At 35.6% G+C, this 24,002-nt stretch overlaps 1 protein-coding gene across 1 annotated transcript in view; it reads right to left on the bottom strand.

Annotated features, from left to right (window-relative positions):
* The window catches only part of LOC138693295 (cell adhesion molecule 2-like), a 677,576-nt gene extending 657,865 nt beyond the window's left edge, over positions 1 to 19,711 (bottom strand). Inside the window, exon 1 of the mRNA XM_069817159.1 lies at positions 19,044 to 19,711. Within this exon, the coding sequence (XP_069673260.1) occupies positions 19,044 to 19,125 (82 nt within the window). The 5' untranslated portion in view covers positions 19,126 to 19,711. The remainder of the gene's footprint in view (positions 1 to 19,043) is intronic.
* Between the last annotated feature and the right edge of the window lie 4,291 nt (positions 19,712 to 24,002).

The following is a 24,002-nucleotide window of genomic DNA, read 5'->3' as shown; positions in this document are numbered from 1 at the left end:
TTCTACCGTGATTGGGAGCTAATATGTAATGGAAGGGAGTAACAGTGTTTCCGAGAATAGCCAGGTTAATGTTAAAAATGTTGGTAAAAATAAAGTGATGTCCCTGTATATGTGTATGCACTGTGCATGTTCACACTGCAAATGAGCAAACACCCGGTAGCAGTAGAAACTTAATTACACACAATAATTACAATTAATAATATTTAAAGTTTAAAATAACAACCTGATTAATTAAAGTAAATATAATTTGTACCTTAAATACACACATATAGTACGTCCGCTCAAATGAGAGCCACTTGGAACGTGCGATTGGACACACCGCAGGGAGCAAATAAGCACGTGACACTGAACTGGTTCCATGTAAACAACGCTGCGTTGCCATCTCTCCCTTCTGAAGTCTGAAGTGAATCTTCGTGTGCGTCTTGTAAATACAGAACTAAAACACGAACACCTATTCGGAATCCGTTGAGTCACTATTTAAATCAATTACACAAGATTCCAAGCTAGCTTCTAAAGAACGATAATCACTTTCTTCTGTCTTTACATGTTCGATATACCCGTACTTTACCCAAAGCTTTTTAATATTAATATCACCCATCATATTTACTATTAAATCACGTACTTCTTCAACAGATTTATTTCCCAATATATTTTCTGACCGGACATTTCTCTTCAGTTCCGACCAAACGAAGTCTATGGCTTTGAGACAACAATGGTGGGGGGCAGTCGTAGTACAACATGGCAGTATTTTGATGATAGTTCGTCAATTACATACATATTTTTTTCTATGATGGCTACGTTTTATCTCTTGTAGCAGATGTAACTTTGTTGTTGGGTCTGGCGTGGGCAAAGGGATGTCATTTTCACGTATAAATGTTTTAATGACATCTATTGTTGATCTAGTGGTAGGTAGGGGATTCACAATACGGGAATGGTATGGGACATTATCCATAATGATGGTGATGCATTGAGAAGTTTATTTAACGTTGGAGCTATTTTATTTTGATAAAACTCATACACAGTTCGTCGTAGTAAGCCCGTTACGAAACCATCGATTTTACGAAATTTTTCTTTCATATTTCAATCGACGTTTTCTTTTGTTGATTTACCTTCTCCAGAGATAATTCTCTTTATTTTTGCGCGAGACAATTCTGTAGTAGCACTGGCATTTTTCAGTGGTGTCCGGCACTTGCCCGCACCGTCTTTGAAATACATATAAACATTAATAATAATTAACACTGTTCTTGTACAATCTTACCACGTTCTATTGGCGATTGTGTGGCTTTACGTCTACGACTATCGTTACTACCCGTTTCCCAAGGACGTCACATTATAATAATACAATCACAATGTATGGAACACAAAAGCCACAATATACACACGGCCTTCAGCCTTGTTTTGAGCTAGCTGTATTATACTTGCGTGCTCATCTGAAACCGAATACTGTACTATGTAAGTTGTTCTCGGAGCACCGACTTAGATCTGTCAACAGCGCTGGTGTACCAACAACCAGCCGCGTGCTTCAAGACTGAAATACCGGACGCCTCCCGCTCAAGGTAGGTGCAAGTGGCTCTCATTTGAGCGGACGTACTATACATGTAACAGATACTCTTTCCCTGCTTTCATTTCGCTCTCCTCTCACTCACCGCACTGGCACTATAACATTTCACCGACACTAAACTACTCAATGATAAAAACTTATCACTGCCCAAAACTTTTCACTACCGGTTACCACTATAAACTACTCGTTTTACTGTAACTTCACTGACAACATGTTTCACAGATACAACAATTTTATTCAAATAACAGATCAACATTTACACCCTTATTTATCCGTATAATCAGATTTACAAATTATAATAACCTAAAATTGTTAGTCTAGACCTACTTAGAAGAAATCTGAAATTAATTTACAATTCATACTAAAGAAAATTTCAGGCTAAATAAAATACATGTCACCTAAATGCAGCCTTGTCACAATTGATGCCCATAGGCGCAAGCGCGCGCTTTAGAGCTCATTGTGCCCGCAGCTCTCTTCGGGAGATTAGACAAGAACATACTAAACGAACGGGCTAGTCTACTAATAGGGGTTAGTGGAAGTCATAGGCTAGGGATGTGCAAACCGTACGTAGGTAACATGCAAGAGAACATACAATAAATTGAACCCAGAATGAAGACTTATTTTTTAATAAAAAAAAGTGATGGGAACACACAGTGCATAATATGCAAAAAAAATAATCACCAAAAAGTGTAACGTGGAAAGACACTGCGAAAAATATAACGAAAAAAAATTATAAAAATATTGAAGGTTCCCACAAACTGATGTGAGTATATGCAGTTAATTATGAATTGTATTTTATTTCTGATTTTTAAATATCAATAATCTCATAAAAGTTTATTATACATTTTCCTTGATTTGCAGTCTGTAGTATGTGATGAAATCTGTATGACATTATTAGTTAGCTATGGTATATCCCTCGAAATTACAAAGACACATGTCATTCTCTCTCTATGAACCTTTTTATAAAGAGTTGTATTCTATACGCTGTAGCTAAAATATCTCTCAATGATATTTTTTAAAGTACGAAGAAATATATTTTTTATCCAGAAACATTACAGCCAACAAGATACAAGAATTGTCAGGGGTTACTGAAGAAAAAAAGTTAATACTTACGTAAAGAAGCTATTATTTTGTTTCTCATTGTTTCTTAATGAAAAAATCACAGACGTGTCTTACACCTCGCAGCTTGTAGCTTTTGTTCGTGGTAAAAAATTAAAATCTCGTGCTTACGGAAGAACCATTACTGTATTTCGAAATCGATGGAAAAAAATAATTTAAACTTGAGGTAGTACCAAATATATATAGATGAAATTATTGGGGATCATCAGTGTGGTTTTAGGCGTAATAGATCAACTATCCATCAGATTTTTTGTATTCGACAGATAATGGAGAAAAAATGGGAGTATAAGGGTACAGTGCTTCAGTTATTCATAGAATTCAAAAAGGCATATGACTCGGTTAAGAGAGAAGTTTTATATGATATTCTTATTGAATTTGGTATTCCCAAGAAACTAGTTCGATTAATTAAAATGTGTCTCAGTGAAACGTATAGCAGAGTTCGTATAGGGGTCAGTTTCTGTCAGATGCATTTCCAATTCACTGTGGGCTAAAGCAAGGAGATCCACTATCACCTTTACTTTTTAACTTTGCTCTCGAGTATGCCATTAGGAAAGCCCAGGATAACAGAGAGGGTTTGGAATTGAACGGGATACATCAGCTGCTTGTCTATGCGGATGACGTGAATATGTTAGGAGAAAATCCACAAACGATTAGGGAAAACACGGGGATTTTACCGGAAGCAAGTAAAGAGATACGTTTGGAAGTAAATCCTGAAAAGACAAAGTATATGATTATGTCTCGTGACCAGAATATTGTACGAAATGTAATTATAAAAATTGGAGATTTATCCTTCGAAGGGGTGGAAAAAATCAAATATCTTGGAGCAACAGTAACAAATATAAATGACACTCGGGAGGAAATTAAACACAGAATAAATATGGAAAATGCCTGTTATTATTCGGTTGAGAAGCTCTTATCATCCAGTCTGCTGTCAAAAATCTGAAAGTTACAATTTATAAAACAGTTATATTACCGGTTGATCTTTATGGTTGCGAAACTTGGACTCTCACTTTGAGAGAGGAACATAGGTTAAGGGTGTTTGAGAATAAGGTTCTTAGGAAAATATTTGGGGCTAAGAGGGATGAAGTTACAGGAGAATGGAGAAAGTTATACAACACAGAACTGCACGTGTTGTATTCTTCACCTGACATAATTAGGAACATTAAATCCAGACTTTTGAGATGGGCAGGGCATGTAGCACGTATAGGCGAATCCAGAAATGCATATAGAGTGTTAGTTGGGAGGCCGGAGGGAAAAAGACCTCTAGGGAGGCCGAGACGTAGATGGGAAGATAATATTAAAATTGATTTGAGGGAGGTGGGATATGATGATAGAGAATGGATTAATCTTGCTCAGGATAGGGAGCGATGGCGGGCTTATGTGAGGGCAGCAATGAAGCTCCGGATTCCTTAAAAGCCAGTAAGTAAGTAAGTAAGTAAGTACCAAATATATAACGGAATGTTGAACACAGTGTTACTTTAAAATGTCTGTTATGTTATAATGTGGCATTATACTTTTTTTTAGAGAAAGCTCCTAGTTCACATTTAAATTTGGCTCATCTATCTTACTGTAATCATTACTATTCTTATATGTGTGTTATTCTGTGTTTTTGGCAACCCAGGATGCCTGGGCAGACTATTTCTTGAAATAAATTATATATGTTACTAATTTCAGTTGTGTCATATTCAACTATTATTTATATTTTCACAAAATCAATGTAGAAAATAACTACGGATATCTATCTACGTATTTATAAATGCTGTTGTTCATAAACATTTCGTCTACACGCAGGACGCCCGCTTATTGTTTGTACACCACGATTTCCTATCCTTCAATCAGCAGGTTTCTACACGATTCACTTATCAATCTCCTGGCCGTGTCCTAGAGCCTGGCGCCCGCGAGTGATTTCGAGGTCATAAAATGCGCTTGCGTTTGACATCGCTGCCTTAATGTAATGTAACGTATCTTGTGTAACATTTACAATTTATATACAATATTTAAAAGTTATTTTGTAAACTCATTAAAGAAGGACAGCCCTCAAAGTTAATTCCAAATATTTGTAGTTCCATTTGAAAAAGAGAATTTACCTACCTTCATTCTATGTCTCCTATATTTGATTTTAAAATCATGGTCGTTTCTGTCATAGTACGTTGGCTTCTTTAACAGAGTCGTTATGTCTCTCCATGCTTTCTGACCTATATATCCTCCATACCATGGTCGTCAGCACTCGCTGAAATGAGTAACGGTAAGCAGAGCTTTGTAATGTGCCCCGTCGTGCAGCAGGAAAAGGGAAAGAGAATACCCGCCAGCAACCACGGATGCACCACAATGCTGTCTTTAATCCACTAGCCCGAGGGTGCACTATGCTAATGACTGCTGCTCTATACAATGATGTGATTCTAGTTTTTCTACGCCGTTTTCCGAAGATTTGCATCCAAGTTATTTCATAATATCATTCCGATGTCCTCTTTTACGTTTAACAAATATAACTAAGTATTCTACAAGGAATTCCAACATGTTGTTCCGTATTCCATTAATGGTCGCACTAACTTTAGATATGTCATTTCCCTCAATTTGGGTCTAGTCTTTTTCAAGGTTCTCCACAATTAAATGAAGTGCTTATCGCGTAACATTATCAACCTGTTCTTCCCAAGAAAGTTTCGAGTTTTAAAATACTCCTAAGTATAAGTGTTTCGTCGTTCGGAATTTTTCGTTCTACTGAGTTTTGTACTGTTATACATTGTCACTTTCAGACGCGAGCAAATGTGTGCTTTTTCCAAGCCTGTAGCTTTCGTAGTTACCTTCTTTCCGCTATACGAGATATTTGTGAGTTGAAGCCCTTTCGAAGCCATAACTTTCCTCGTGCTTTCTTTCAGAATAATTGCAGCTGGAAAGCTGTTCTCGTAGTTTTGTGAATGTGAAAGAATAAATTTATCTGTGTGGAAAAATGCTGAACAAAAATTTCCTGTAATTTTTCTATTACATCAAATTTCAGTTCTTCTAGTAAACATTCTGTTATCAGTTATCACATAGAATAAATTCTGTCTTACAGATGCCTCCAACTGAGAACTTTAGTTTCCTAGCTATCGAATAGGAATAGGATTTCCCTTATTCGAAAATAATAAAAAAAAAAAAAAATAATAATAATATTATTATTATTATTATTATTATTATTATTATTATTATTAATAACACATATATGCCTGAAGGCAGCGTTTTCTATGTCGATAAATTTCTCTTCGACTTAATTACCGGTTCACAATTTCTCAAATAAAATGGCAGTATGCCTGGTTTCACACTTTGAACATGCGTTATTCATTTCCTTATCTTATCGTTAATTTTGTCATTCCCTATTCTTCCCTGACATATTTGCTCCTATTATTATCTCTCTTGTTTTCTTATAACCTGCAACTCCTCTAAAAAATTCATTTAATAATAATAATAATAATAATAATAATAATAATAATAATAATAATAATAATAATATTTCACATTTCACCGGAATTGCTTACAACCAGCCAGTGGCGTACGCAGAATTTTGTGAAGGGTGCCATTATTAAAATTGTTTACAATTTGCATTAGCCTATTTTTAGTAGGTTATTTTACGACGCTTTATTAGCAGCTTAGGTTATTTAGCGTCTGAATAAGATGAAGGTGGTAATGCCGGTGAAATGAGTCCGGGTCCAGCACCGAAAGTTACCCAGCATTGCTCCTATTGGGTTGAGGGAAAACCTCGGAAAAAAACCTCAACCAGGTAACTTGCTCCGACCGGGAATCGAACCCTGGCCACCTGGTTTCGCGGGCGCTAACCGTTACTCCACAGGTGTTGACGCATTAGCCTATTGATATTTTAAATTTTGTTTATTATTATTATTGTTATTATTATTATTATTTTTATTATTATTATTATTATTATTATTATTATTACTATTATTACTATACTATGTTCTAATAGAATATATTCATGAATATCCTTATAAATTCTTTGAAACATAATATTTTCACAGCCATCCATTTTTTTTAACAAACTTTAACTTGTTTTAATGTTTTTATGATAAAAAATTCTTGTGTCATTATTACACTTACAAAATAATCATATCTATATTTAATGAACAGTTATTTGTATGTCATAGGCAGACATCGGATTCTAGGGCAAATGCCTATTTTGTTTCTTTAGGAGAAAAGTAAAAATTATTATTAATATTTCTGTTTCATGGAAATTGAAAGGTATTCAAAGAGTTTTATAGTGTCCTAAAATGCCCTAAAACGGTTATTAGAGCCTAATTTGTTAATATTCGCCTAAAAATGCCTAACTCACTGTAAAGTTTCGCATTTTACTCTTACTTTTTATAATTTATACATGCATTCACTGCGAAATTTAAGGCATTTAAAAAGTGGAAAGTTTGCTTCACACCGGCCATGAAACGATTAATAAAGGAAACAAAATGTTTTGAATCTCACGACACTCGCAATAGATTTCACCGAATTTAACATGTTTGGAGGCATAAATGCCGACAAAGAACCAACCCTAGTTTTGAAGTAGGCAACAATCACAACATGTGCTGCTACCGATTCAGAGATATACTATACTATAAAAATGACTGTTTTCGGTCTGAAACCCATTAGCTGTACTGCCCTTCAGAGTGTCATAAAATCACAATTTTTGGAGAAAGAGTGTTTTTGAAGTATTTATGAAAAGTCGTAAAACTGCGAATTAGTAGGGTAAACCGTTACAAAATATTTAAAAGAATGGCACTCCTAGTGTTAACACTACCAGGAAATGCAACAATAAGTGGAACTTTGTATTTTTGTCCAATTGAATCTCAATAACAACGGTTCATTTGAATGCTCGTTAACAGTTGCTCTTTCCCTCACCTTATTTGTGTTGAGAAGTTTTGAGCGGTAGGACGTTTTCCTGTGAAGTTTAACGCGATAATGCCGAAAAATATAAGTGCAAAATCTACATTGATCCGGCAATGGCTAACAGAATATTCAGAATTCACTTATGATGGAAAAATAATATTCTGCAAGATTTGTAGCAAACAGGTATGTAACAATAGTTCAAATATATAAATTCTATTAATTTTAATGAGTAGGCCTATAATATTTATACATTGACTGAGCTATCCTGAGGTATAATTCTTTTTAAGACCACTACACTTTAACCTTTTAAATTCCGATAGTTAGGGTATTTGCAGGTCATTAAAATTTTGATTGTTCGAACCCACTAACTTTGTGACAGAAATACGGCAATACAACAATTAGGATTTTATTTTAATTCAGTTTACTTTACATTTTTAGATTTCGCAAGGAAAGAAGTGCCACCTAAAGCAGCATGTGCAAGGAGCGGCTCATAAGGCTAAAGCTCAGCAGAAAAATCAACTGCAACAAACTTTACTAACACAGCCTACTTCATCCATTCTCAGCAGCAATTTCTATGCTGATTTAACCAGAGCGTTTGTTGCTGCTAACATTCCCTGGAATGCAATTGAAAATCCGGTTTTAAGACAGTTTTTACAAAAATACTGCAAACGAAATATCCCATCTGAGTCGACCCTAAGAAAAAATTACTTAGAATATACAATGAAACTTTAGCTTCCATTCGGGAGGATATAGGTGATTCTTACATATGGGTATCTGTGGATGAAACCTCAGATCTTATGAATAGGTATATAGCAAATATGGTAGTAGGAAAACTTAGTCCTGATGGACCTTCGATTCCACACCTCGTATGTGTTAAGGAACTTTCGAAAGTGAATAGCCAAGCCATTGCTTATTTTGTAAATAAAGGCCTACAGTCTTTATACTCAGGTAATACAGACGATTCTAAAGTTCTGTTGTTTTGTACTGATGCTGCCTCATACATGGTTGCTGCAGCTCCACTTCTTAAAACATTTTATCCTAACCTCACGCATGTAACCTGTCTAGCATATGGCCTTCACAGGGTTTCTGAAACAATACGGAATGAATTTCCTCTTGTCAATTTGTTTATTTCTAACACAGAAAAATGTTTTTGTAAAGCCCCATCCACGATTTCAATATTCAGAGAGAACTTTCCAGATATCCCACTCCCACCTCAGCCGGTTGTTACACGATGGGGAATCTGGATTCAGTCAGTGGTGTATTATTCTAAGTATTTTTAAGAAGTGGTCACAGTTATTGATAAATTACCTGAAACTGATAGTGCAGCGTGTGTGAAAGCAGTGAAAGATTATCTGAATGACTCACGAGTGAAAAACGATATTGCCTACATAACATCAAACTTTTCTTTCATACCTGCAAGCATTGAACAATTAGAACGTGAAAAACAATCTCTTTGTAGCCAAATAGCAATAGTAAAGGAAGCTCAAGTGAACATACATTCTGCTTTGGGCGAAACTGGGAAAAAAGTTAAAAATAAGTGGGACAACGTATTAAATAAGAATGTAGGATTTTCATTGTTGGAAAAAGTATGAAGAGTGATATCGGGGGAAAGTGTAAATGTTCCAGTAAATATTGATGTTTCTACTGTACCTAATTTAAAATTTACGCCTCTCACATCAGTTTCGGTTGAAAGAAGTTTTTCTGCTTTCAAAATGATTCTCAGTGACAAAAGACAAAGGTTAACTGTGGAGAATTTAGAAAAAATGCTGGTGGTGTACTGTGCAGATAATTATAATGAAGTCTGAGCATGGAACTGAATTTCAATAACTTAAAATGAGTAATCTTGATATCAATAATCATTATTTCATTAGTTTCAATATATTAAATTTGTGCAGCTCTGTTTATAAATATAATATAGTATCCTTTTTTAATGTTTAAACATACTTTTTTGTGCATATTTTAGTGTATAACTAAAACTTTCAGTGAAAGAAATAAGTATGATGCCTTGATGTGCCTAAAATGCCTATTTTCATTAAAATAGAGCCTAATTTTACAAATTTTGAGCTTATTTTAGGCGCCTAAAACTGCAATTTTTAGTGCCTAAAAATCCGATGTCTAGTCATAGGTAAGACATAGCAGAAAAATCCATGGAAACAATAAAATATATTGAAATATATGTAATTTTTTTTTTTAAGGTTCAAGGGTAGGAAACACGGTAAACTCTCCTTGCGTACGCCCCTGCAACCAACCCACATTATGAGTAAAATGTAACATCAAGAGTTTTGACATACTGTACTTTTTCATTTTGTTTCAATCTACTCGTAACAAAATTTTAGAAAATTTTAAGAGTTCCTCTCTGAAAATAAACCGTTAATAAACTGTAAGGAGACACTTCAGGCATAATTCCTTGCGAGTTAAAGTGTAATATTATTTTGGATGTGAAAATTACGTTGTTCGTATGTGTAATATCTGCCTTTATTTTGATTAAATATTGTGAAATTCTTGTACATTAATTTATGCACGATTCAATAATTTTCAGTTGCACCGCACGAATATTTAGATATGTTGAAATTATAGGTTATGTTTACTGTACCAGTTGCCACTTTGTCTAATTTTAGTGATCTCCAATGCCCTGTCACTACATAGCCTATGTATGTTATGTCATATGGAAATTATAGGTTATGTTTAACTTATATTCCTATATTCGCAATTATACATTATAATTATACATGTCATGTATGACACCCGTCACATTCTATTTGTATTTTAATACTACAATTGAATACTGAATTATTGCATTTATCTACTACCTAAGAGACGAAGTAACACAATCGTACGTACACTAATTTCATAGGAGTGGTATGGTAAATTTTCTGTCTACAATTAAGGAAGATAGATGTGCTAAATTAAAATTACAATATAAATTCGTTTTTATTGAACCTCAAAATAGCTTCCATTCTAAACTTAAAATGTTGATGCGAATAGATTAAGTTAACACGTAAAATTCTCTTCACATTAAAATAACACAGTTTTGTAATTATTTCTGCTGCATATTATGCAACAAGAAGTAAACGGAACTTATGGATACATTACACTAAATAAAGCTTAGCAATGATACGCAATAAAGTTATAATATATTTCACTGAGCTCCATACACTGAAATAGAAAACCCGATTACGGCCTGGTCTAGATCGAAAAGGCATTGACTGTGCCGTATTTCGCTTTGTTGTGAAAAGTTTTTAAACTGTGAAATGTTCGTTATCGGTTGTAATAACTGTAAATGGCTAAAATACAATAATTTGAATAATAATATGGGACAAGGAGACGTTTGTGATTCTATAAATATTGTAAGAAAAAGAGGTCAGAATTATTCTTCTTCCGAAAGATCCAGGAAGATGAGTTTATAAAATATAATATATACTTTATGAAAATAATATATAAACCTTATGTATTTCATATTTCAATAGTGGAAGGAAGGTGTTAATTATCGAAAGTACAATACATTTGGGAAAGGGTCTGTGATGAGGCGATAGTAGCGATCCTGGTGGTTAGCAACTATCTATGGATGCGTATTTCAACTGTCTATGTTTGCATATTTAGTAAGTATTGAGCTTCATGACTGTATACAATGTGTTTAAAAAATACGGGGCATAATTTCAGGTGTGAATTTCCCACATGTAGACAATCAAAATAGTTCATTACAACATGTGTCCGGAAATGCTTCATTTCCGAGTTATGGCCTTCACAACATTGAAATTCACCGGAACGTTTTTCTTTCCGCAGGTCGTTGTCATTACAGAAGATGTTCAAGATGTCCACCTCCTGCTTGAATACAGACCTCACATCGATGTTTCATTGACCTGCGAACACGATCCCAAACTCCAGGAGTATTGCGTATGTCCTGAGAACATGCCACAATTCGATCCCGAAGGGATTCCAAATCAGGCACCGGAGACGAATAAACCAATGATTTTAAATGGCCCCACAAGTAGAAATCGAGAGAGTTCAGATCAGGTGAGCGTGGAGGCCAAGCAATTGGGCCACCTCTACCTATCCATCGATCAGGAAACCTTCGATCCAAGTACCGGCGAGCCGTACGACTGAAGTGTGCAGGAGCGCCATCATGCAAGAAGTGAATGTGTTGACGATTGATCAGTGGAGTGTCTTTTAAAACATGAGGTATGGTGTTTCCAGGAAGTTTGTGTACGCCTGCCCCGTAAGTCTGTTTGATTTGAATACATGTCGCACAGTCTAACGCCTACACAACACTGAATGCAACCTTCGCCTCGGAATGAACTGTCAGAGCGCCCTCTTAATGTCTCCTTTGACGGCAACGACCTGCGGAAAGAAAAACGTTCCGGTGAATTTCAATGTTGTGAAGGCCATAACTCGGAAATAAAGCATTTCCGGACACATGTTCTAATGAACTATTTTGATTGTCTACATGTGGGAAATACATACATGAAATTATGCCCCGTATGTTTTAAACACCCTGTATAGTAGACTGTGGGTTAAGTCTAGTTCAGAATAGTTCCCTCTCAAGTAATAATTTTTTCCCTAAATATTCATTTACAATGAACCCCGGGTTCCTTAAAAGCCATGAGTAAGTAATATTCATTTACATTTATGCTGTTGCGATCTTCCACAACTACTGTCTCACTGTGTTTAGCGATGTGAACTTTTCTTAATACCATACACTGAAACACACTTCATCTCTTGAATAAAACGTCGCGCAATCTTTATGTAAAATCAGTGCGCTTTTCATTTTCATAAAGGCTACGGTGTTGACGGTTAAGGCGCATTTTATTGATGCGCGAAAGCCATGGTTGTCTCTCCCAATATCGCCTAAAGGTATGAATGTTTTCATGTTGTTATACAAGGTCTCGACTGAAACCCTACTTCGCGCAGACCCTAAATTGTGAAATTCTTACAGTTTATTCGAAAAGTTTTAGATCGGGAAATCCAAACTTGCAAAATGATCCCTGTCCAATCACGACGGTAGAACCGAAATATAAATAGGTTACATTCGGTGTTTATCTTTAACCACCTTATTCTTTCATTAGTAAAACTTTTCTACAGGTTCCGCAAGCCTCTTAATCCTGAATTCTTTATAAATTTTTACGTGATTTATTCGTATTGAAAACTGTATGCAATTACATTACGTGTGAAAAAAATACCTCTCGTACTAGATCACGAATTTATTTTTCTGAAAAATCAATACGTTCGAAAATTACACTGAGCTATTTCTGTTTCATTCATTCATTCATTCATTAGCAGTTCTTTGTCCAAGAGCAAGTCCTTCACTGCAAGCCCAGCATTCTCCGAACTTCCATCTTTTCCGCCTTCCTCTTAGTTTCCTCATACGATCCAAAGTCTGTATCTTAATATTTTCTTACACCTGATATCTCCTTCTGTATTTAAAGAATAATTACATAACTACTTAACTTGAGAATACAATCTGTGGCGCTACAGCCCATGAAGGGCCGAGACATACCAGCCGGCTGCTGGCCTCACGGCCACATGCCGAAGCAGAGGTGGACGATCATCTAACCAGAATGGAGGTATCGTGTGGTTAGCACGATGAGCCCCCCAGCCGTTATAGCTGGTTTGCGTAACCGGATTTCGCTACCTATCGTAGCTCCCCAAGTGCATCACGATGCTGGATGGGCACCGGTCCCATACACTGGCCGAAATTTCATGAGAAAATTTCTTCCCCCATGAGGACTCGAACCAGCGCGCATTCCGTAACGCGAGTCCTAGGCAGGATGCCTTAGACCGCGCCGCCACGGCGCGGGACTTGAGAATACAATACATTACTCAAAACCGTCAAATAGGACTTAAACAAATTGTAAGACATTAAATTCTATTTCACAAGCTAAGATCTATATTGCAAACCTTACAAACAGAGATGTATTTCAGGCCTGGCGGGTCCTGGCGGCGCGAAAGTAGGCCTAGTATTTTTCGAGGTCGGACGGCGCCATGACACTTTTCTGATTTTCAAATTATCGTCAAATTTGCATTTATAAAAAGTTATATTTCATTCACATTTTAAAAATTTCATAGTGAGCTATACTCTGCAGATCTAACAAACAACCTCTTTATCTGGATTCGAACCCATGTATTTTCATCTGATATTCCATAATTATTCCTGCAGATGTGGTGGTGGTGGTGACGAAAACAAGTACTGCCGGTACTACCGAATTCCCAGAGGCACGGCTCTATTCTGTTTAGAAATACAGTGCTTATGAAATAATACTGGCACTGCCTTAAAATTTCGATATATCGTATTCAGTTTTTAAAATGTGTGCGCAGAAGTACGTTAGTTATGTAATGTAAATCAATCTTCCAGTTTAAAATTAAATTTCCGTTTTGAGATTCCAGTATCTTGAACTTAATTATCTCAGGTATTTGAGCAAGAATTTATAACACCTACAATAATCCTGCCTACATTTTCATTACAATTCGATACCTGTTCTCTGTTACAGGGAGAGTTCATTATCAGTGCCGGACGGCGGGCAGCACCGTATGATAGTGTTTTTTTTGTCACTGATAAGGAGGCTTCGAGTCTTTGGACCCGATACAATAAGTTTACTGTGCTTGTACTATAGGTTGTTGACTCGCTGCAGGTAGTGAAAGGTAGAGATGTGTTGAGGTAACAACGTTGTTATTTAGAATAGAGTACGGTAGTATGGGGAAACGCACACATATGGACATTCTGAAAGTAAATATACATTACACAATGACAATGTCAAAAGAATGTGAAAGCATTTATTCTCCTGTCTTTTATAAGCATTTGTGTTTAATTATACACAGTGTTAATGGTGGAAATAAACATGTAGCAATTTTAATTTATTCATTTATCCTATTGGTCGTCTTTAGGAAGTGCAGTTACAGTACCGAATTGCAGTATACTACATGATACATTTTCAGTGTCTCAAACGTAAATCTTTTTCGGTTATCTGCCAAATACAGTTTGTACTATGAAAATCTGCGCTCTACGTCGGATGGCGTGATAGGAGCAAAACGGAAAAAACCTAACATCATTGCAGTCTCTAAGAGACAGTCCTTTATTCTTGTGTGATTCTATGTCCACTAATTTGCTGTTCATATTACACAATGTTCCATATCCGTTATTCTTACATAAAATTGATTTCCACTTCTATTTTACGCGTTCAGTAACCGGTGTACTTGGTGTCTCATTAATTCTCTGTGTCATTTTCTCAACTAATTTGAGGGCTTCCGGCATTTCTTGCTCTGACTTTTCTAACAGTGTAATATTTCAGACACAGTTTGAAAATAGGTTTGTATGAAAACCAAATTATTCGTCGGAACCTTCAAATCCAGAGCGTTTTCCTTGGCGTATTTGTTGGCATTCATTCTACAGTACCCCCACCCATTGTACGCTTTACCACTATACTCAGTACGCCATTACGCAGATTTCCCACTGAACTGCTGTATCGGGTCCGAAGTCTCGAAGCCTACTGATAAGAGATGGCAGCAACAGTGTCGAGCCTTATACTAGTTATAAACTGCTGCCCTTTGTTGTGAACACTTGTGTGAATATTACCATTGACAGTGACCGTTAAAACGTTTATATGTCGGTTGTGAGTTGTATACAGATAAAAGCTTAGATGAAATAAAGGAAAATTGTGCATGTATTACATAATTGATTTATATTCTATATAATGCTTTTTTATTTGTTTTAATATCGTTCAAGTGATGGTTTTAGAATCATCTTGGTTTCATATATTTAGTCGTGTCTGTCAGTACCGGATACTACTCAGCCAGTACCACATAAACTACATATTTTGTGGTATTCATATATTAATTCAGTGGTTTGTTTTTTTTATAGAACGTACATGATGTCAGAAGCTAATCCTAAACCATCGAAAGGAAAATGGAATCTGGATGCAAAAAAACTTCAAGCAGCAAAAAGAAACACATTTCTCTGGAGATATTGAAACTGTCCGCATTTTATGTGGAGAAACACATAACGAAGACCAGATCCAATGTTCGTCTTGCAAAATGTGAGCTCACGAAGCTTGTGCCAGTATTCCGAATACATCAGACAACTAGGAATGCGATTATTTTAAACTTTAAAAATATTTTCCATACTGCGCTCCACTTCTAAATATATGTCAATTTTATGTTCATTTTATATTATCTTTACAGCATTTTTTAGATTCATTTCTGAAGTCTTTATATTACAAAATAGTTGATTTGTCAATTTCACGGTCCACACCTTTGGAGTCACGGTTAGCGCGTCTGGCCGCGAAACCAGGTGGCCCGGGTTCGATTCCCGGTCGGGGCAAGTTACCTGGTTGAGGTTTTTTCAGGGGTTTTCCCACAACCCAATACGACCAAATGCTGGGTAACTTTCGGTGCTGGACCCCGGACTCATTTCACCGGCATTATCACCTTCATATCATTCAGACGCTAAATAACCTAGATGTTGATACAGCGTCGTAAAATAACCCAATAAAATAAAATAAATCAATTTCATGGTCCACAGCTGTGGAGTAACGGTTAGCGCGTCTGGCCGTGAAACCAGGTGGCCCTGGTTCGATTCCCGGTCGGGGCAAGTTACCTGGTTGAGGTTTTTCCGGGGTTTTTCCTCAATCCAATATGAGCAAACGCTGGGTAAATTTCGGTGTTAGACCCTGGACTCATTTCACCGGCATTATCACCATCTCATTCAGACGCTAAATAACCTTAGATGTTGATAAAGCGTCGTAAAATAACCTACTAAAATAACATCAATTTCATGCTGAAGGAAAAATAAAGTTAATCTAATAATCGTTTTTTTAACTATAGGAAAAAGACCTCAAGTATCCGACACTGAAAGAACTCCCTTTACCCTGAAATTATTACTCGCAGAATGGGGCAAGTATGAAAACATTTACTGGTCACATAATTTTCATGTATTAGAAAGGCTGATCCAATTAACATTACTTCCTGTAAGTATACTTGCCATGTTTGGCTGGAATAGATTTCGATGTCATGTTTAATTTGTAGTATGTGACATTTGATCATTTTTCATATGTTTATATATTAGATCTAGAAGAAATTCATTATTTAATATCCCCATGATCAAGAAACGCACTTCATATGGACTCACAATTAAGCATCTTCAATTTATTATTTGAGGAAATTTATCTACAGGAAAGTTACGGTATTCAAAGATAACTGACCAAAATATATGTATCATTCATGTCAGAACACAGTTTTATATTTTCCCTGGATTAACTCAGTTTTTCCTTGTTTGAGTCCTGCTAGAAATTAAGGTCGACCACAATTTATTATTCTGATTATTTGTCAAAACTGAGTCATTACTACCAGGCAGTACATCACACTTGAAATTATATGTCAGAGAAAGAACAATTCTTTGTATGCATCTGAAGCCTGATTAATGTAATATGCAACTAGTCGGCAATGTGTGCAATGGGGGGGGGGGAAGAAACTACCTTACCCTATTATCTCCCGGCTTAGTTGCCTCATAGTGATGCCTCGTTGGTCACTCACGTAAATCATTATCAATAATCATAAGTTAAATATTGTTCACTTATATTTATTTTAAGAAGGTGCATTGAATGGGCATCTAACTTGTGTACTTTTCTGTAAGCCAAATAAATACATATATATAAACGCGGATAAACACATAGTTAGGCCTATATTTCTGTGTTAAAAACCTTGGAGTTTACTTTGATACGCATTTAAACTGGAATAGCCAAGTAACCCACATAATCAAAAAAGTGCTTTCCATACTACATTCCTTAAACAGCATTCGAAAATTCCTCCCGCTATCACTCAAGAAAATACTAGTGGAAACACTAGTAATTCCCCACTTCGATTATTGTGATTCTCTACTGACCGACCTCAGTGTCAACCAGTCGCAAAGATTACAACGTGTTCATAATTCTTGTGTTCGCTTCGTCTGTGATGTCCGTCGCGCTGACCACATTACCCCATCCTTCCAAACTCTAAACTGGCTATGGCTTAACGAATGTAGAAATTTTCATTCTCTTGTTCTCCTTTTCCATCCTTCACACCTCTACACCTATCTACCTTGCCTCCCGTTTCAGTTACCTGTCATCATATCATAATCTCTTTACACGCACGCAAAATAGCCGCATACTAGCCATACCAACACATAAGACATCATCGTATTCATCATCATACACAATCTCGCTTTCGCGCTTGTGGAATACCCTACCCAGTGACATCAGAGACTGTCTGAATTTAGTAGCGTTCAAAAGCAAACTTATTAAGCATTTTCTTACTGCGTAGAGTAGGTTTAATTTTTACTTAGTTAATAAAAAAATTTTCTCTCTTCTTAACTTTTACAACAAACTGTCTAGTTTTTATCATCATCATCATCCTTCACGAATTAGGCCTCTGTAGACCTGTTTCGGCCCCATCTAGCAGCCTTCTTAAAGGTCTTCGTGGTCGACGATGTCCTCTAGGTTTATATTGCATCATAATTTTTGGGATTCTTGAATTTTCCATTCTTCTTACATGATCTAGCCAATTGAATTTGTATCTGCTGATTTTTTCTTCTACTGACTTTACTTCTAATTGTTCTAAAATTTCTTCATTCCTTTTTCGGTCTAAAAGAGTATATCCTGCTGTCTTGAAAAATTTCATTTCCGTTGCTTTGATTCTGTTCATGTGTTTTTCTTTAATGTCCAAATCTCGCTTCCGTATAAAAGGGAGGGTAATGCTAGTGTATTATATATTTTTATTCTTGTAGATTTTTGTACTAATTTAGCGTTTAATGTATTGTTTATTATTCCTAGAATTTGTGTAAATTTGGTAATTTTCTTGTTCACATCTTTTTCATTTTGATAAGATATTTCACAACCCAGATAATTGAAATTTTGCATTTGTTCGAGGCATTGGTTATTGTGTATTATCTTACTTCTGACTGGGTCTTGTCCTAAAAATGCCATTATTTTTTATTTTTGTGCTGAAATTTCCATCCCAAAATCTTTTAATATTTTATTTAATGTATACAATCCTCTTTGTAAATTATCCTCTGAATTGGAAATTCTGACTTGATCATCGCACTTGTCTAGTTTTTATTAGTCAGTTAATCTTTTAGTGCTTTGATTTTTATTGCATTTGCAAATTTAATATTAATTGTAATTATAATTGTAATTGTATTCTTAATATTGTAGTTGTAATCCCCTGGTAGAGGGGAAGAGACGGCCTGATGCCCTTATCTCTACCAGGTTAAATAAATAAATATATAAAAATAAATAAATATATTTCAGCTTTTCACTTCACCCAATCCGCACGCGTTGTAAGTACTATTCATGAAAACATTGAACCGATGTTGAAACGTGTTCTATAATTCTATTGTTAAAGCTCTGATATCGTATATTTATTAGCTGCAGTAAACAGGTTTACGACCCTTACGGTTGAAGATTGCTGGGAAAGTTTACAGAATAGACGAAACTTTCCTATACCCGATAGTATTAAATGTAATTTATAAACTCACCTGTAGGTGCTAGAAGTGCGGCCACCAAGACGTGCAGAAGAAGGTGGCCGAGGAAACCACGCACATCTGCAGTACCGGCCATCGTCGGTCGCACAACACTAACACAGTAGCACACAGCCCATAGTGTTCTCTACACACCCCTCCAATTTATCACTCTTATACTACGCGAGATTTTAAAACAAGAAAAGCCACACGATTTGCATCTCTAATTACGATAACTTTGAGCTCTTTCGACAATATACCGTGATTAAATAAACAGTGCTTATCACGAAAGTTCGAAGGTTGCTAAATTCCAGGATATCACAAAAACACCTTAATGTTTATATATCCAACATCTAGTAATGTCACTCCAATTTGATGATACACTCAGAGAGAAGTAGACAGATAGTTGTATATATGCACACACTTTTAAAAACCTTTTACAGGTCACGCTGGTAAAACTAGGTGCTTTCGCACTAATAGTTAACCAAAAGCCGTAATGGACCGACTTTTTAAGTTATTTGTTAGTTCACAGACTGTGAAGTCCGGTGAGTAAACACTCGGTAATCCTCTACTCAGGCATAATGATTATATGTTTCTGTTAATGGAAGGGGGAATCTATTGGCTTGTCTATTAAATTGAATTGCTCCCCATCAATCCACTAATTTGTTAGTACACACAAACGCACAAAGCAGAAACACAAGTTACGTGAATGATCCGTCTATATTCGCTTCACTTGGATCACTGTATGGATGTATTGTTAAACACACAAGCGGGTTTCTACTGTATAAACATTAATCACATATAACTTCGTTATACGGTTATTTGAATGAAAATGACGATTTTATTACTGAAGATTATAACTTACGAACAACAACAATGAAGTAAATTATATATTAAATATTTAGAGTAGCTTATTTACTCCGTAAAACATGTTACTCAACACTCGAGATTGCTCTTTCGTTTGTTTTTCGATCCCGTCTCGCTGTCGTTGAGCGACATACGCGCCCCTACCGACCACCTCCGCTATACTGAAACTGTACTGTTCAGGTTCTCTACTGCGGTGACGGTACGACTATTGCTCTTGGACCGAGGACGACGATTTAGCCTCCACCGCTGCCGCCGCCACCCCTCACTACCCCCGCGGACTCCCCTGCGCATGCGAATAACGGCAAAATGTGCGTGCGGTGGCCTCATCATCACGATTTTCTCACAAGTTCACATTTTGTAGGCAGACAGACCATCACCTACATGTCTATTTCCTTTCCATTCCCCATGACCATCTTCAATGATGCTATAAAGAATTCAGAGAAACTGGAAAAGGAGAAATGTGTTTCTACGTGCGGAGGAAAGCTCTATTTTCTTTTACCCACCAGAGGAAAGAGTTGGAAATTTGTTTCGTCTTACTTTATTCCACACGGAAAGCGTATTTGTTTATTTATCCACGGATTATATAAGTGTGATATATACGGTGAATGATGAAGAAAAAAAAAAAGGACGATCGTAGGAAAGCAAGAAGATACATTTTGGCAGGTTTCAGTTCTTCGTTTGATACGAGTGAAAAAAAAAAAATGTGAAATACTTAAGTACCATAGGCAGTTTGTTGCCGATACTTAAACTAAATAATAATAATAATAATAATAATAATAATAATAATAATAATAATAATAATAATAATAATAATAATAATAATAACAACAATAATAATAATAATATTTTATTAGGAATATTTCATTATATGTGAATAATGGTTCCCCTTCAACACAAACCAATCTGCTGTCGCCAAATGTCAATAGCAACATCATCACATACTTCAGTCCTATTCTCTGCATGATCCTCGAACCCTATCCAACCAACATTCTCGTGGTCTACCCCTTCCTCTTTGGCCTTCCGCCCTCTAATTCAGTATCTTCCAAGGTATTCTGTTCTCATCATCCGTTTTAAATGTCCATACCAACTCAAACGTTTTCTTCTATTGTTCCAAAAATATTTCTGCCCACTTGCATAATAATAATAATAATAATAATAATAATAATAATAATAATAATAATAATAATAATAATAATAAAATAATAATAATAATAATAATAATAATAAATATACTGAACTCTTATATTTGAAACCATCAACTTTAACTCTTTTTTCTATATTAAATTTACTTAAAGATTATTTAGCTATATGAATTATATTAGTAGTAATAATAATAATAATAATAATAAAAATAATAATAATAATAATTAGTTGCGATCGGGAGTTTGTTCGATTCCCGCTTTGCCTGATTATCTGGTTGGGCTTTTCGGAGATTTTTCCCAACCGGAAGGCGAATGTCAGGTAATCTATGGCAAATCCTCGGTCTTATTTCGCGAAATTCCATCTCGCCATAACAAATTCTATCGACGCTAAATTATTATTATTATTATTATTATTATTATTATTATTAATATTATCATTATTATTATTATTATTATTATTATTATTATTATATGTTGATAGTGAATTACATATATTTGTTAAAAAAATAAATAATATTACATCAACAAACGTAGAAGCATTAATACTATATTGTATTTTTAATAATAATAATAATAATAACAATAATAATTATAATATTAATAATAAAATCTGTCTGCACGCATTGTTTCATTCACCTGACACAATCAGGAACATTAAATCCAGACGTTTGAGATGGACAGGGCATGTAGCACGTATGGGCGAATCCAGAAATGCATATAGAGTGTTAGTTGGGAGACCGGAGGGAAAAAGACCTTTGGGGAGGTCGAGACGTAGGTGGGAGGATAATATTAAAATGTATTTGAGGGAGGTAGGATATGATGATAGAGACTGGATTAATCTTGCACAGAATAGGGACCGATGGCGGGCTTATGTGAGGGCAGCGATGAACCTCCGGGTTCCTTAAAAGCCATATAATAATGAAATCTGTTAAACAGATATTTAGCACTCGTTTATAATTATAGGTTGCCATATGTAGCCTATTGTTAATTTGTAATGATTGTATAGTGAGTGACGGCGGATTAAGTACTGGAATACATCTAATCCGCCATTATGTGGATATAGAATGACGTAGTTCATAAATAAATAAATTAATAAATTAATTAATTAATTAATGGTACTTACAAATAGCTTTTAAGGAACCTTGAGGTTCATTGCTTCCCTCAGATAAGCCCGCCATCGGTTACTATCCTGAGCAAGATTAATCCAGTCTCTATCATCATTCACACCTTCCTCAAAACCATTTTAATATTATCCTTCCATCTACGTCTCGGCCTCCCCAACACTCTATATGCATTTCTGGATTCACCCATACGTGCTACATGCCCTGCCCATCTCAAAATAAAAAAAATAGTTCACAAAATTAGACTCTATATGACAATTTCTTCGCATCACAAAAGTACAAATGTGTTGCTAAACCCATAAAAGGGAAATGTGTGTCATCATTGTCAAAGCTGTTTTTTCTTCCTATCCCTCATTGTTTCTAATTATATACGTTAGTGACATCCATGAAGTTCTGTTCTAAATTACCAAATTATTATGATACAATACCTGAAATGTCTCCAACGTAAAATACGCTAATGGATTAAAGCTTCCAGACCAGTGAATATTCCATTTTGCACCGTTTATTGTTACACACAGAATACAAAAGATTGCTACAAATTGTATTCTCTTACAACTCCATTGAGATGCGAACTTGTTCAGAGAGTACGTTGTTGAATCGCAACACATATTCTTTTTAATTAAATGACCAACCCGCAATGCCAATGTGCCTGCGGAAGTGAGATCTTATGAACACGTATAGAAACAATGAGAACCCGAAAAAAATGAATAAAAAATCATCAGGTTGCCGTATTTCTAGTGAATGGAAATCTAGCGTCAGGGAGTGTGGTAATTAATATGGATAAAACATTCGTTTCACTTTATTATCAAACATCTGTATGCACACACTTTGCTTTTTTCGAATAAAAGTCGATATCTAAATTAAATTTTCTTGAAAATATAGCTGCTTTGCGCCATTGTAACTTATTAAAACGATTTTGCTTGGAAAACATTTACCTTTTAGTAAATTCGTTTTTCTTATATCGAAAGTTTGTCAGTATTCCTGCAGTTGAACTTAAAAAAAAATATACTCACCACCATTGAAAGTTAAATTAAATTTCTGAATATAATAAAACATTGACCCAAATCTATACAGACTGAAAGTACAGAGTGATTTATATAGAACTGACACATTTCTTTCATTAATTGTTTCAAAATGAATTGTGCTAGCGACAACTTATTATACCTAAAATGTAAAGGAATTTTGGGAGATTATTTACCTCTATAGCAAATGTTGTCCGGCGTTGTCAAATCCGGAGATCTCGGTGGCCACAGGTCCCTGGAAATTATTCGGTCGTCACATAACCGGATAAATGGAACCATGCTTCATCTGAGAACCATATGATGGACAATATGGCAGGATTTTGCACAATGAACGTCTGAAACCAACGACAATAATTCAATCTTTTATCCTTATCTGGTTCCTGTAGCTGATGAACAACCGTAACCCTATATGGTTTTAGGCTCTCTGACACATTGAGTAGGTGTACCCTGTCTCCTGCGACAAAGGTCTTAATGATTTTTTGGGTGACTGCTCCAGTCGTGCTCTTACGTCAACAACAACCGTGGGAAGCCTAGATGAACGATGCTTGCCCTTTTGACTCACCAGAGATCCAGTTGTTTCCAATTTGTTTACCAGTCCCAGTATTGTGTTTCTTTTGGGAGGATTGCGAACACCAAATTCTCTCTGGTATAACCGTTGAGTATCTGTAATTGAATTCGTAATCCAGTATTGCTTCACAAGGAAGAGTCGTTGATTTAATGTGTACTGCATTTTCACGTTGACACAAAATGTCGAAAACAGCTGCCAAAAATAGGAATAAAACATAAACATCTGCGCATCTAGTGACAAGGAATCGAAACTCCAAA

Source organism: Periplaneta americana, chromosome 17, assembly GCF_040183065.1.
Source record: "Periplaneta americana isolate PAMFEO1 chromosome 17, P.americana_PAMFEO1_priV1, whole genome shotgun sequence".
Classification (NCBI taxonomy): Eukaryota; Metazoa; Arthropoda; class Insecta; order Blattodea; family Blattidae; genus Periplaneta; species Periplaneta americana.
Note: the sequence above shows the minus strand (reverse complement) of the source record. Positions and strands in the feature narration are given on the sequence as shown.